This window comes from Procambarus clarkii, chromosome 33 (assembly GCF_040958095.1).
Source record: "Procambarus clarkii isolate CNS0578487 chromosome 33, FALCON_Pclarkii_2.0, whole genome shotgun sequence".
Classification (NCBI taxonomy): domain Eukaryota; kingdom Metazoa; phylum Arthropoda; class Malacostraca; order Decapoda; family Cambaridae; genus Procambarus; species Procambarus clarkii.
In genome coordinates, this window is record NC_091182.1 from 27,174,915 (window position 1) to 27,190,342 (window position 15,428).

The 15,428-nt window shown below is 41.9% G+C and overlaps 1 protein-coding gene and 1 long non-coding RNA gene across 4 annotated transcripts in view; one reads left to right on the forward strand and one right to left on the reverse strand.

Moving 5' to 3' along the window:
• LOC123765249 (large proline-rich protein BAG6) overlaps window positions 1–6,667 on the forward strand; it is a 45,293-nt gene extending 38,626 nt beyond the window's left edge. The window contains 4 exon segments of the mRNA XM_069335498.1: window positions 813–1,100; window positions 2,636–2,824; window positions 4,932–5,085; window positions 5,841–6,667. Coding sequence (XP_069191599.1) covers window positions 813–1,100; window positions 2,636–2,824; window positions 4,932–5,085; window positions 5,841–6,040 — 831 coding nt within the window. The 3' untranslated portion in view covers window positions 6,041–6,667.
• LOC123765252 (uncharacterized) overlaps window positions 1–15,428 on the reverse strand; it is a 43,595-nt gene that overhangs the window by 4,895 nt on the left and 23,272 nt on the right. For 2 of the 3 annotated variants that reach the window (XR_011230241.1, XR_011230240.1), the window contains exons 3-4: window positions 9,478–9,663; window positions 8,232–8,928 (exon numbers count right to left, since the gene is read on the reverse strand). This is a non-coding gene — a long non-coding RNA (uncharacterized lncRNA). Of the gene's footprint in view, window positions 1–8,231; window positions 8,929–9,477; window positions 9,664–15,428 lie in introns of those variants that run through there. The other variant, XR_006773692.2, reaches the window with a different exon arrangement.

The window sequence follows — 15,428 nt, forward strand, 5'->3', positions numbered from 1 at the left end:
GTATCATGCAGTCATTAAAAAATATTTTAAAGATACCTAGTAGAAAATTTAAAAAAATATATTTCAAGTGTTAATTATATTGTAAATAATCCCAGTACATAAATACAGGGGCAACAAGGGTTGACAGTACGGTAGAAAGGAAATCATAAGTACCAGAAATAATACTACTTCAAATAATAAGATGTATTTTAGTTACAAATTATGAATGAGTGATTGAACATTTCTAATGAGAAAAAATAATGTTCTCTTTACATTGAGCATTCTAGCTGTCATGATGAAGATAATGTCTTGAGCAGAAATAAAATATTCCTGATGGATTTAGATCGACAGTGTCTGCCGATATCTTTCACCAGCAGATTGCAGCAGGTATCGGGCCCAAATTTCTGTTCTGATGGCCAGATGTTTGGATAAATATTATACGATGTAGGGCCTGACAGCTGAATGGACAGCCCTTCGGATTCGTAGTCCTGATGTTCCAGGTTTGATCCCCGGTGGAGGCAGAAACAAATGGGCAGAGTTTCTTTTACCCTGATGCCTCTGTTACCTAGCAGTAAATAGGTACCTGGGAGTTAGACAGCTGTTATGGGCTGCTTCCTGGGTATGTGTAACATAAAGGAGGCCTGGTCGAGGACCGGTCCACGGGGACCCTTAGCTCCGAAATTATCTCAAAATAACCTTGAGATAGCTTTTCTTTTGAGTCATTTGATAAAATGTACTTGTTTTTTGTGGAGCAAATGTTCCTGTTTGCCACAGCCAAAGGGTTAATCCAATTTATTACATGTATACAGTTCTAAGATCATTTTTACTTTCAGCGTTCCATAATGGCAGGAGTGAGTCCAGCTATACAGTCATGGTCTGTTAATACTTCAATAATGCAGCTAAGATCCATGATGAACCGAATGACCATAACAAATGATCACATCAGAAGATATGTGGTATCCCCAGATGAAGGGCGAAGAATGGAAGAAGAGCGTAATCGCAGGCAACGTGCGACTAGTTCTGTTGCTGCACAACCAGCTCCTCCACCAGCTGCTACTGAGCCAACTACTCCTCCTGAAAACATTGTCACTGTAGCACCTGCCAATGGACCTGTAGTTGAGGTAAGTTCAATATCTTTGGAACCCATTTTAACAATAAATCTTAAGATTTGATTGTGAATTGAAATAATACATGCACGCTAGGTTTCTTTACAATGGTGTGTACATGGGGGGGGGGGGGCAGCTGGTTGTGTAGTGGTTAGCATACTTGCCTCTACCAGCAAGGTAACCTGGGTACAAATCCTGGGCAGGGTGGGATAATTGGGGCACCATTTCTTCATCACATTCTGTGCAGCAAGAAGTAATTGTGGATCTGAATGTACTGTTCAATGATTCGTGGAAGTTTATATTCTGAGAACTTTTATTCTAAATAATGTAAGAGTTGCAGTACTTGTCCAGAAACCTAAATTTAAACATGTAAAAATAAATATGGTAAGGAACAAGCTGGGTGGAAGAGGTCTGTTAGGAGGGAGTGAATATAGGTGTGTACTGTATAGACAAGGGGTGGGGAACCTGTGGCCTTAAGACTGCGTGTGGCTTATTGTGGTACTGAGGGTGATCTTCAAATGCAATTTAAATAAATTTTGGTTGCTATCATTTATCTATTTAGTGTGCATATAACTGATGTGGAAAAAATGTGATTTGATGAATTGCAGCATTGTAACAAGGGGAATGAAAACAAAAGGGTGGTAAGTGAGAAAGAAAATTGGGAATTGAAGTGATCACTTGCCCTATCTGCTGTTGTCATGTATGTATAATACAGGAGTGTGTCAAATCCTTAGTGAGGTTTTCTAAGTAAATTACTAAATTCAGTGGAAAAATAAGACTGAAATAGGAAACAAGAATAATAAAGATGGGTGGGGGAATCTAAAGGAATGTCTTCTGGTAAAGTGACGTGATATACATGTATACCACAAAAAATGGCCACCCATAAGGACTTTAACACAATGCTGAAGTATCAGAGAACCTATACTTTTAAGAGTGCAGGATCCAGAACAGAGATACAAACCTTTACCTGCAGTAGGAATAAAAGAAAACCTGTTAATCCTGACAAGAAGGGACAAAAGGTGCCAAATCGAAACTTGGAACATGGCGAGGTAAACAAATTACATGTGTCCTTTACCCCCCCCCCCCCCCCTCCCATCCCCCAGGTTCAAGAGAGATGTACTTGTCAACTTTGGGTAAAGTTGGTCAAAGCCTGTGGCAACACTGATATCAAGTGTTTGGCTGGGTCCAATGTAGAGGCATAGGAGAGCTACTAAGGGGGAACCTTGTTTAGAATGTTGCATTTTAATTTAATTAAAGGAAGATTCATCTAGAAACATTATACTTGAAAAGTGTTAACCCTACTTCATAAGATAACATTCACAAACCCTTAAAATGCCAGGTTAATCCTTGTTGAGGTTAGATTACTTTGAAATGTCATAAGTATTCTTTCAACAAAAGTTTAGAGATAGCTCCATTAACTTCGCCATTTTATATAACACAATACCTATTTGCTTAAATTTATAGCTGGACTTAAAAGTAGAAATCTGTTAAACAAAATAAATTGTAGTTCAGTCTGTAACAAAAGGCACCATTATTTTTTCTTGATTCAGCCTATGGAAGTTGAAGAAGTGGGATGTATGGAAGAAGTAACCACAACAGGATTAGAGTCCGAATTGGAAATAACTGTAGAAGGGGCAACTGGGAAACCTGACGAGGATAATGAGGAAGATCCATTAGCAGAAGAATCACCAATCATCATAAATGGAGGGTCACAGCCCTGGCACTCAGCTGTCCCACAGGTAATGAATAGAATTGTTATTTTGTATGTAATGTTAACTTTATTTGATATTCTGGGCAATAAAGGAATTTATAGCATCTCTATATTACTGCAAAATGTTGCATTAGTTATTATTAATACGTATATGAAAATGTCTAGTAGCTAAATTATTGAGGGCTATTCTTTCAAAGTAATCCCAGGAAACATGAAGTATGAGATATGATTAGATAGAATGTGATATAACTTTATAGTTATAATTTAATAAAAAGCAACATTAGTCTGAAAAATGCACAGTACTGTATTAACACAAGCAGTTAATAGCAAGTTTTAGCGTTATTCAATAATTTACGGTGATCGGTCCAATGGTGCATTTAACCTTTGGACGGTGGCTCTTGTGATAGACCTTGCTGTCAATGCACCAAAAAAAAATTCCATTTTCATTATAGAATTATTAATTTGTGGGCAAAATGTAAGAAAAACGTGAAAATTAGTGAAATACGGTAGAAAATATTTATCGTTACACTCGGGGGCGCTGGAAGGTTGCATGGTCGCTGTGTCTAGCGCCTGTCAACACCCGGTGTCTGAATTTATTGACGCTTCCTGTGTTATCCTCAGATGTTTTACAGATTGTTTATCATTTGTTTTTCTTTATTTACAAGAGTATGCGTGTTGAATAGATAAATTGCATAATTTACTTATGGCGATTGGCATTTCACATGCTTCATTTGATAGTTTACTTTGTATACTCTATTACAACCAGTATAGAGTAGTGAAATGGCTATAAATATAATAGTCAATGGTGTTGGGCTCTGAGCGATAGCATATGGCCTAACTGGTGAGTGAATGGATTGGAACAAAGGTGTAAGCCACCAATGTGGCACCCACTGATAATGATTCGATTGATTGGTTTACCTGGTATCTCATTACAATCATAGTGTTGTGAGAAACATATGAACATCATTGGTATACGTATTGTACTCGCCTAGTTGTGCTTGCGGGGGTTGAGCTTTCTCTTTGATCCCACCACTCGACCGTCAATCAACTGGTGTACAGGTTCCAGAGTTTACTGGGCTCTCTCATACCTATATTTGAAACTGTATGGAGTCAGCCTCCACCACATCACTTCTTAGTGCATTCCATTTATTAACTACTCACTGATAAAATTCTTTCTAATGTCTCTGGCTCATCTGGGTACTAAGTTTCCACCTGTGTCCCCTTGTTCGTGTTCTACCCGGGCTGAAGAGTTTCTTTGTCCACCCTGTCAATTCCCCTTGAGAATTTTGTAGGTGGTTATCATGTCTCCCCTTACTTGGTAAATTGTGTAATTATGATGGAGTTTTATACACTGATTACCTAACCTTGCAGTTACCTTGCTATGATTTTGGGGCTTGGCATCCCCACGTATACCGTGAAAATAAAGTATGCAAGTGAAGCTGGAAATGCAAAGGAGTCGAAGAAAAATTGGGATGCTCTAAAATAAGCTGTAGATACTATTTCCATGTATAACTTTTAAGAGCTTACCTGACGTACTGTATATAGAAAGCTTGAGAATATAAAGAGCACCACATACAAAGGGGTAGACCATGCTCCATTAGTCAGTGTTAGATATGTACCATCTCCCCTCCTTGCAGCAAGGCATGATCATTGTACCAGATAAACATTATTTTTCTTAAAGATTCTTTTCATTACTGTAATTTGTTTGTATCCTGAAATGTACGCACCTTGCCTAATTGTGCTTGTGGGGGTTGAGCTTTGGCCCTTTGGTAAAAGGGGACCAAAGGGCCAAAGCTCACCTTCCCCCCCCCTCCTAATCTTGCCCCTCTCCCATCATCCTCCTCCCCTTTTCTGCCACCTCCACCCCCCTCTTCCCTTATTTTACTCCAGTAAACAGTAGGAGTAAGCATCAAAGGTAAGGAAAACCACAACTCCTGATTTTATTGCAGGGGAAAGTAGGGGGGTGGGGGCAATAGATGCTGATATTTCTCTTAAGCATGGTTGACCCCTCAGTCACCCATGACAGAGTTGGGTGACATTATCCCCAAGCATGTGGTGGCCTCCTTCTGACACACACATTCTATTCTATAGATAATTATTTAGGAATTGATTATTAAATAAATTTTATTTTGCAGGATTGGCTTCCAGTTATAACAAGGGATGTAGACCGACAAAGGCGGGTGCCAGACACAAGTTTAAGTGATGCTTATCTCTGTGGAATGCCCCTGAAACGCCGGAAGTTGGCTTCTCAGCATAAACCCCATGGTTCGGTTCAAACAGTCGTACAAGGTTAGTTCTACAGTATTTTGGGGGAAAAAAGGTGTTCAGATTTATATACCAAACCAGACTGGATTTGGGGAAGTAAAAGGAACCATCAGGAGAAAGCACCAAGCCATTATGACTATATAGCACATGGATGGGATCGGGATAAGGAATGGCGCGCAACCATTTGGACGATTGGGGATTGAACACCAACCTGCATGAAGCGAGACTGTTGCTCTACCATCGAGCCAAAGTGGTTGGGCACCATTCCTTACCAGAACCCTCTTCAGGTAAGATCCAGGTAGGGGTTGATTAAACATTACTTGTGAGAGGGTCAGAGATATACAAAGAACTGGGACCAATATGGGAAGAGCAATAATTCACAAACATCAGAAATTGATGAAAGTCTGAAACCACTACAGGATTTAAAAGTTTAAAACTGTTTGATGCTACAGTATTTAGTGTTAAGATGTGGCAAGTGGTTATGATATTTTCTCTCTCTCCCCCCCCTCCCCACCCTGCCCCCTCCCCCCTGGCCCCCTCCCCCAGCCCCCTCCCCTTCCCCCAGCCCCTCCCCTTAGCTCCCCCTAGCCCCCCCCCCCAAGATTTTTTAAAATAGGGTACTGTATATAGAAAGGTAATGTTTATTATTATTATTATATTGTTGCTGTTTTGCATTATTATTTATATTTATTCTTATGAATTTTTGCATTTAGTTTGATGTAAATATTTACAAAATTCATAATTCTTAAATGCTTACTACTATAATTTTATCCTACCAGAAACATTGCGTCACAGCATGCGTGGTGCAGGAGTCAACCGTGTAGTTATGGACAGTGTTGCGGGTGAAGCAGCCAGTCAACTTGGAGAGTCATTTGCTGGTCACATGCGAACATCTCTCAGGGAACGGCTCAATCATAATAAGGACTTTCTTCCCGAAAAATTTCCCAAGAGTGAAGAGCATATAAGGAAAGATAAGTGAATTTTCAATGTGGATATTTTAGGAAGCTTGTAATTATTTATGCTACTGAATTTTTCTGCGTCACTCAATCTTAAGTTCACGAGTGAGCATGCACTAGAAGTGTATTTTGAGTGAACAACTTAATTTTTCAAACCTACTGTGAAAGAGTTGATGTCAATTTGAAAAAGATTTTAAAGGCACTTGGCAATGGGTGCAAAGAACCCTCAAAGTCCTTGTTGAGAACAGCTTTGTTTTATATATGCAAAGATTCTTTGTGGATATTAAATTTAAGAATGTCTTTAGGCATGTATGTATACCCAGAACTATTATTAACCAAGGCATACTCATTTTGGGTTCTTGGCAAGTTCCTTGTATTGTACTTAGGATTCCATAATATCTATTCACTTACTCCAAACTGTGGATAATAGTCAGTGATTCATTTGTTGAGGTGTGAAGATGAAAATGCATGTACTCTAAGAAGGAAGCCAAGTGGTGCTTAGGTTGTGCCTCAAAAGTAAAAATCTTAAAGAATGTTAATGTTTGAATGTTTGAGGGCTTGGTATCATGACTATCTGATTATTATTTATCTTGTATTAGCTGTTGTAATTGCTATTGGATAACTTGAAGGCATTAAAAAAAGTAAAGCTGTTTTGTGTTTAATATTTTTCCTTTGCTTTAAATTGTGTAATAGCCTAATTCTCTAGTGTTTAGATGAAGTGTATTTATTTTGTCTAGTATATCGTATAATTAATAAATAGTTTTTGTATCTTGTATGAGAGGAAATTGTTGTATATTGCAAAGTAGTGTACATTCAATTTAACATTTATTTTAAACTATTTTTCTTTGTAGTTCTGTGTATCTTCTATGTTGCAGCACGGAGTGGGATATAAAACTTTTCTCTCATGACTTACGGTATCGTAATTGCCAGGGGTTAAAAGGTGGCAAGTAATTTAGTGCCTATTCTACTCTGAACACTTGCAGTTGATGCTTCACGCTATAGTATTGTCCAACCATCTTAGATACAAGAATTACAGCTACTCTTAGTATAGGGTTTAAGTGGCCTCACTGTCAAACTGCAGATATAATATTTGTGAGACAAATTCAATGTGTTAGATTAAGTTGCAGAATGAAAAAATGGTTAATTGCATCGAGTGGTTGTTAGTATGTAGTCATTATATTGACTGTTCTGTTGTCTCGGGCTGTGACTTTACTTTTCCATATAAAATGAGCCAGCACTAAGTAAAGAATTCCATTATCTGATACATAATGGTGTAAAAGCTGCGTTGATCAACATTCAGTTGTGAAATGAAAATAATAGCCGAGTAAGGCGAGTTTCAATGTAAGATATTAGGAGATACTCTATACTAACTTTAATCATATTAGCTGCAACTGTTTTGTTTAAGGTTTCTCCCCTCACATGGAAGGTAGTCACTGTGGAACACTAACAAACTGTTACTTAGCCAGTCATTTGTGTGTTATACCCCTCTCATGGCCCTTCTTCCTTCATGGGTTCCCTTCTTATCCAGATGTCCTTATCAACCATAAAATCTCAGGGTCATCTTATTTTAATCATAATGATAATTCATTGTAATTCAGTCATACAGCATTTTTCCTTCTTTCATAATTCTAACTTCAGTTCTCATAACTGCAGTATTTATATGTTGTTGCTTTGGTGAATCTAAAATTGTAAAGCTTTGTATTCATGTATATGTATCCACTTGAGTGTTTCCTTACATCTTGATGGTAAAAAGGCAGGACTTATTATAATTTTGAAACTATTGAGTAAAGTGTTATGCCTAACAAATTCTATAGTAGGATCAGACACTGGATTAGACAAATGTTATCTTATGGCAAGGTCTGTTACCACGAGTAAAGAAACTTGTTGACCACAGCATTGCCAAAGAAACTTATCGTGAGTAGCACGATCAGACAAATTTGTCAAGTGTCGGGGAAACCAATAAATTAGTGGTGTGTGTAGCAGGACCGGTGAACTTGATAAAAGTAGCAAGACTGTACTACCTAGAGTAATGACAGATTTACAACAAACTACAAATTAAATGATGTAGTTAAGTTAAATAATTAAGATTAATGGAAAAATGTCTCGTCATTTCCAAAAGCTGAACTTTACTCTTTGTAGATGTATTTTTTACCATTGCTACAAAAAAATGTCTTTGACTTTGACAATTGTGATAGGTGAAATATTTAAAGTTAGGATGGTGAATCATTTATTACCAAATTTTTATTTCCAATGCAAGTGGCTGTAATATATTTAGTGGGCTTTCATTAGTCATTTGATTTAATGATCATGTTTAGTAGGTATGGATTTTTTTTTTTACACCTACTTGTATTATAAGTAAAGTTTAATGTTATGAACTTCATTCATTCTTACGGTAAGATTCCAATTTCTTACTCTGCTCTGTGGACCATATTACAAAACTTTCTTGGTAAGTTAACATTTTACCTTGTACAGGACATTAAATTTTCACTGTAAAATGTGTTACTTTTAAGTTTAAATCAAGGGAGTAATTCTGCTGGAACTTGCTAATACTCTTTACCAGAACTTGAAATACATCCTGGAATCTATATTCAAAATTTATGCTTTCCATTCAATATGGATTACATTATTGAGTCAGTATGCTAGAAATGACAATATTAAACAATCCCTAGATATTCTTGAAACGCACCAATAGATGCCCTGACATAAGTTATTAACAAGGTCATGAGAAGTTATTCGGCATCTTTGATACCCAATTGACCTAACCATTCATTTTTAATCCAATTGATTATTCATGTCTTGCTGTAGGCTATGTTAAATTGGTCAAAAGCATTTAAAATATGCATTTTTATTTTAATGTATAAGAGCATCCTTCCTCCCAAGGTTTAATGCATCTGGCTGCATATCAGAGTACCTGTAATATTTGCAAAGACTTTCACCCATGCTTTAAATTACAACATGCATATATAAAATTGATTTACTTCTTAATTCATGAAATTTGAAAATGTGATATAAAAATGATAAATTAGGCCATCTAATACACATTGATATTATGCTGAGAGCGAGTTTTATTGATCCAAGAATAGAATGTTGAGAATAGTTCTTATATTTGCAATAACTTAATATTTTTAGTGGAAAGAATAGTTTGCAATTTTTCATTTTGGTGAATAAAATAAATTTTCATGAAATTGAGTATTCAATAAATAGGATTAGCATGAGTGTTTTTTATCCCTAAAAGTATTCAGGTTATACATGTCTACTGGTTTAACCATTTCTTTTTCTTTTATTAACCTCTTGAGTTCTGAGAGCTATAGGCTCATAAAACTTTAGTCACAACAATCGGGTATCTTGTAAATTTTGTAAACCTAAATCAATGTGACCAGAATCTTGTTTCCCTACGAGGTTAGAGAAGCACTGGTCTCAAAACACCCTACACCAAGGAAAACTGCAGTTACAATGTTACCTCAACACATGAAGTCCGATAAATAGGCTGCTACCAGGTGACACGTCTTAGTCGTGATTGGGAGCAGGGGGCTTGTCCGACTATGCCATAAAATTACATCAGATCCTGATTATTTTGGCCCCCTCCTCAGTGGGTGGGTTCTTCACATGTGCCACCTGTGGGGTAGGTGGTGGCTGCTGCTCCCTGCTGTGAGGGTGAAAGAGCAAATCACAGTTAATTGTGCAGTGGAAACTTGTGAATTTCCTTATGATCCTTTATCTGGTGCAGTACCATTGTTCGGACAATTAAGGCTACCAGATTTTTCAGAGGCGAGAGCAAAATATTGTAATGGGAATAAAGTTTACTTAATGTAAAATGTTAATTAAATGTTGCTATTTACAGTAAGCCAGAATCATACACTGGAAATTTGTTGCAATATAAATGTAATAATCTTTGATACAAACTAGCTACTCTCATCTAGAAACTAGTGTTCTATAGCTCAATACTACCTTCTGTGTAAGGGTCATGAGAGATCCATCACCACCCATACTAAAGAGAAAACTGACTGGTGTACAGATTCCTGAGCCTACTGGGCTCTATCATATCTGCATTTGGAACTGTGTGGAGTCTGCCTCCACCACATCACTTCCTGGTACTAACTACTCTGAGAACTCTACTCTGTGCAGTTGCATCCTGGGGAGGGTCAGAAGTTTGACCTTGGCTGGATCTCTACACAAGCCTAATTTATATATATATTAGGCTGTGTGTGTGTGTGTATACACAAGTTATTTTCCTGTCCCCGACAAAACTAACAATTATAATAACGTACGAAATATTGCACCAGTTGACAAATACGATGCTGCAAGTGAGAAAAACAAAGAGAGCAGCAGAATAACTCCTGACGGATATGCAAGACTACAGGTGTGGGCCTCAGTAGCTGCCAGAACTGACCACCACTTGACAGCCTTGACTGATACCCGGAGGACACACAGCCAAGGTGACTAGCACTGGCCTTGGGAAACATGCGGGCTTGTGTTGATATATTCCAGTGTGTAAATACCGACGAATGCTGGTAAATATAGTCAAGTAATGCAATCTTGTGAGTCATGCTGGCGAACACTTTGTGAGTGTAAACAAATGTGGATACTGGTAAATAACCTGGGCTCCAGCACCTGGCCTGGTGCACACCACCTCACCAAGGTTGTTCCCAGTATAATAAGCATCATGTGTCGTCTCTGACTCCTGCCCATGCCACCCCCTGGCTGGCTTAATATTCATCACTCGATAAATTCCCAGGCGAGGAATGGGCCTGAAAACACCCCCCCCCCCCCCCCCCACCTTCACCACCCTGACTTCACCCTTCACCCCCCCCACCTTCACCACCCTGATCTCACCCTCCCCCCCCCCTTCACCACCCTGACCTCATCCCCCCCCCTTCACCACCCTGCCCTCACCCCTTTCACCACCCTGCCCTCACCCCCCCTACACCCCCTTCACCACCCTGCCCTCCCACCCCCCCCACACCCCCTTCACCACCCTGCCCTCACCCCCCCCCCACACCCCCTTCACCACCCTGCCCTCACCCCCCCCCCCACACCCCCTTCACCACCCTGCCCTCACCCCCCCTACACCCCCTTCACCACCCTGCCCTCCCCCCCCCCCACACCCCCTTCACCACCCTGCCCTCACCCCCCCCCCACACCCCCTTCACCACCCTGCCCTCACCCCCCCCCCCACACCACCTTCACCACCCTGCCCTCACCCCCCCCCCACACCCCCTTCACCACCCTGCCCTCACCCCCCCCCCCCACACTTAAATTTCTTGCTAATCAAATATATTTAACTTGATTTCCATGCCATACTTACCTGTTCTAGTCTACAACAGAACATCTGATGAATTTTGCATAAAGGCACAGCATTATCAGCATATATTTAGCAAGATATTGCTCATATTTTAATATTTTGTGCTTGCAGTGTGTGTGTGTGTGTGTGTGTGTGTGTGTGTGTGTGTGTGTGTGTGTGTGTGTGTGTGTGTGTGTGTGTGTGAGTGATGTATGTGTGTGTGTATGTATGTATGTACATATGTATATATAAAATGACAATCGAAATATTGCTATTTTCATGAAATTTTCATGCATTCGAATTTGAGTCGTTTCGGGCATTCGGACGTGTGGCGTCGTTTCGGGAATTCGGACATGTGGCGTCGTTTCAGGCATTCGGACGTGTGGCATCGTTTCGGGCATTTGGACGGATGGCGTCGTTTCGGGCACCTGCACGTGTGGCGTCGTTTTGCACTTTCAAATTTATGATTTTGTCTGCAACAGTTTGTATACTCGATCCCTAATAAAAACAATTCATACATCCAAATGTATTAAATAGTTTCATAAATTCAAATTTATGGAATAATTCATACAATCAAATTTATGGAATAGTTTTGAAATTGATATATTACATCTAAGGTGTAATTATATGTAATTATATAATTCTAGTTCTATGTAATTATATTAATTCTAGATGGGATACAATAGTTTATACATGGAGATACATGTAGAGCTAATTTTTTTTTTTTTTTTTTTTTTTTTGAAATGGCAACAAGGAACTTTGAGCCAACATGTTAAGGAACCCACAAGAATGCGAGGTAATGACGAACCATCTAGATTTGACCTGATATTCACCTTGAATGAGTTAGAAATAAGGTACAAATTTGAAGCCCACATGGGAATGAGTGGCCACAGTTTATTGACCTTTGAATATCTGGTAGAGGTAGGGATATAACGTATCCAAGGATGGGATTGGAAGGGAAAAGACTAAATTACCCCCCCCCCAAAAAAAAAAAAAAATATGACGAGATGAGAAACTTCCTAATGGGAATACCATAGGAAACAGAACTCAGAGAGAAGACTGTACAGGATATGATGGACTATGTCACATAGAAGTGCCAGGAAGCTGCAGACAGGTTTATTCTGGCCCAAAAGGAGAAAAACGAAAAGCAAGAGAAGAATCCATGGTGCAACCAGGAATGTAAGATGGCGAAGCACTTGAGTAAAATAACAGTTAGAGAAGAATCAGAGGTATGCCACCAGTCTGGAACTGAGTGGTATGAGCTACGAGGAAAGGATAAGGGATTTGAACCTCACGTCTCTGGAAACCCGAGTAAGGGGAGACATGACATGATAGCAACCTACAAAAATCTCAAGGGATTTTTTTTTCAGGGATATTCCTGCGCTACATGAATCGCATAATTTGACTAATGGCTGTTCATGGTTTAGGTTACATAGTTGAGGAAATGGTGATAAGGTTTGTGATTTTGTGTACCTTGACTTCAACAGATCTTGATGGTGGCACAAAATTGATAGAGGCTAGCATCATTGGGAGTGCTGACTAAAGTTGATTAGGGCGTGGTTATACCAAAGGAAATGATGGTATAAATGGGGTTAAGTTGGGGGCAGAAATGTTGAAAGTAGTGCCTAAAGGCTGTCCTTGGACCTCGGTTATTCACAAAACCAGGTTTTGGTTTAGACTGCAATAGTTGCAGAATTGGCATATAAAAAAACTGATGCCCTAAATAGTTTTGAAGTAACCGGTTAAGCCTACCAGATGCAGTTTAATGGCGACAACTGTAAAGTTTGGAGGCTAGGTAATGGTAAAAATGAGGTAGATGGTGTAGATTGTTAAGGATATTAAATTTTTTTGCAGGTGGCAAATTCTCCCTCGGCTGGTACTGCTCTCCAGCCCGGGATGTTGATTGGTTAGTCTTCAACTGCCTCCCAACATGGTAGCGAGGTCCTGAGCTGACATGTGGGACAGGTGGGACACCTACCACGAAGCCACCCGACCACCAGCCGGAGGCGAGACCGCGAGGCAGAACATAAGCAGCCCCGACAAGGCCCCTCCGAGCCCAGGAAAAAGGCGGAGCCGCGGGAAGATCTCGGGCGCGACCACCGACACCCAGGCGGCACAAGGAGATGGAATGTCTGCCGAACAGAAAAACTCCCCAAAGCATGCAAGCCCGCCAGGAGTTCAGAAACAACGGGTCCGACGCGAGACATCGCAAGACCCCCCCCCCCCCCCAAAAAAAAAAAAAAAAAACGGCAGGGCAAGCTAGGAAACCAAAGAAGGCGGAAGGGTCACCGCCAAAACAGTACCCGAACCAAGGGGTACGAACAACTGCAATAGACCGAGACAAAGAAGCACATCACAGGACACAGGCTGACCAACGCCTAAGAACACACGCAGAACATCCCTGCTGCAGAGGAGGCAGGAAGAAAGAGCACAAGCACAAAAACCCCAGGAGAACAACCAGGGGTGGACAATCAGGCAGGGACAGAAAAACCCCCACGCAATCCCCAGGCACAAAACGGCAGCAAAGTGCCACTCCACAACCGGACACAGGAACAAGGACACGCCACCGTGAAACACTGTACCAATGCACACGTGCAGCAGCAGAAACAGGCACCACTGCAACATGCAACATGTAAATAGCAACTCCCTTCTGCAAAGGCAGAGAACGGAGCAGGCAGACCCCAGACAGGGCCTACGGAGACACAAAACCCCGCAGGCCCAGAAAACTGCACCAGGCGACCGACGGCGGAGAAACCCCGCTCATACCTGCTGGATGAGGTACTGGGAGCTGTTACACCTCAAGCCCGGCCCAAGGCCAGGCTAGACCGGCTAGAGGGTGGCCCACCAGGCAGCTGCTAGGAGCAGTCCACCGGCCCACATACCCCCACAACCAGGACGGGCCGGAACTGCCATACGAAAACAGGCTAGTGCGCCCTGGAAGTCCACGGACGAACCAGCAAGAAGGCTTATGCTCGCAAGTAGGTCGTGTAACAAGCACAGACCTCTGATGGTAATACAGTGTTCCCCAAAGTGCCAATAGCACCACTGCACTCCACTGGTACTATCCCGCAAGTTCTACCAGATAGGCGGGACCCAAGAGCCAGAGCTCAAATCCTGCAAGCACAGCCAGGAGCCTTACCAGGTGAGTACAGAACCAACCCTACAACCCCCACACCTCACAACATTAAAAAGGAGGGTCCCCCGAATGACTCCAGGATGGGTTGGACATGCACATGAGGGGGACAGGAAGGGTTGAAAAAGGGACAGTCACTGGTGAGCGAACGGTCTCAGTCGTACAAAAATATACCTAAATAAAAACAGGTATATAAACAACACCGCATCCAGCGCCCGGCCAAAAGATGCCAGACCGCAGAAACACACCTGGCGAATGGTGGCACGAACTTGACACGACTCAACCGTGCCCAGAAGAACCTGGGAGCACCGCCAGGTGAAACGCCAGAGCCGGACCCTGCTAGACCCGCAGGAGAGCAGGGAGAGGCGAAGGAGGCGGTTCACACCCATGACACAGAAAACCGCGGTGTTCTCCCCACAACTGGGAACCAGGACACCCCCGGCGCGAAGGGGCACATACCGCAGCCAGGGAGAAGAACGAGAGGCGAAGCACTGTAGCAAAAAGGGCGCAAAACACCAGCACTGAAACACCACCCAGACCAAAACAAACTCCACGGCGCATGCGCATAACACGCTGGCCGAACCGCACACCCTCCCTGCGGGAAGGCGCCAGCCACGACTACTGCACGAGAAAAGTAGCCAAAAGAGGAAGCAGGAACAATAAAACCGGCCAAAGAAGCAAAGAGCCCAAAAAGGAACCCAACCGGGCGACAAGCAGCCCAACTGGGCGACAAGCAGCCCAACCGGGCGACAAGCAGCCCAACCGGGCGACAAGCAGCCCAACCGGGCGACAAGCAGCCCAACCGGGCGACAAGCAGCCCAACCGGGCGACAAGCAGCCCAACCGGGCGACAAGCAGCCCAACAGGGCGACAAGCAGCCCAACAGGGCGACAAGCACGAGGAGCCGACAGACGTTCCAATAATGCGGGAAGTAGCGAAAAACCTTCCCGTACCCTCGAGAACACAGAAGCCAACACTAGTCCCGAAGGCACACGAAG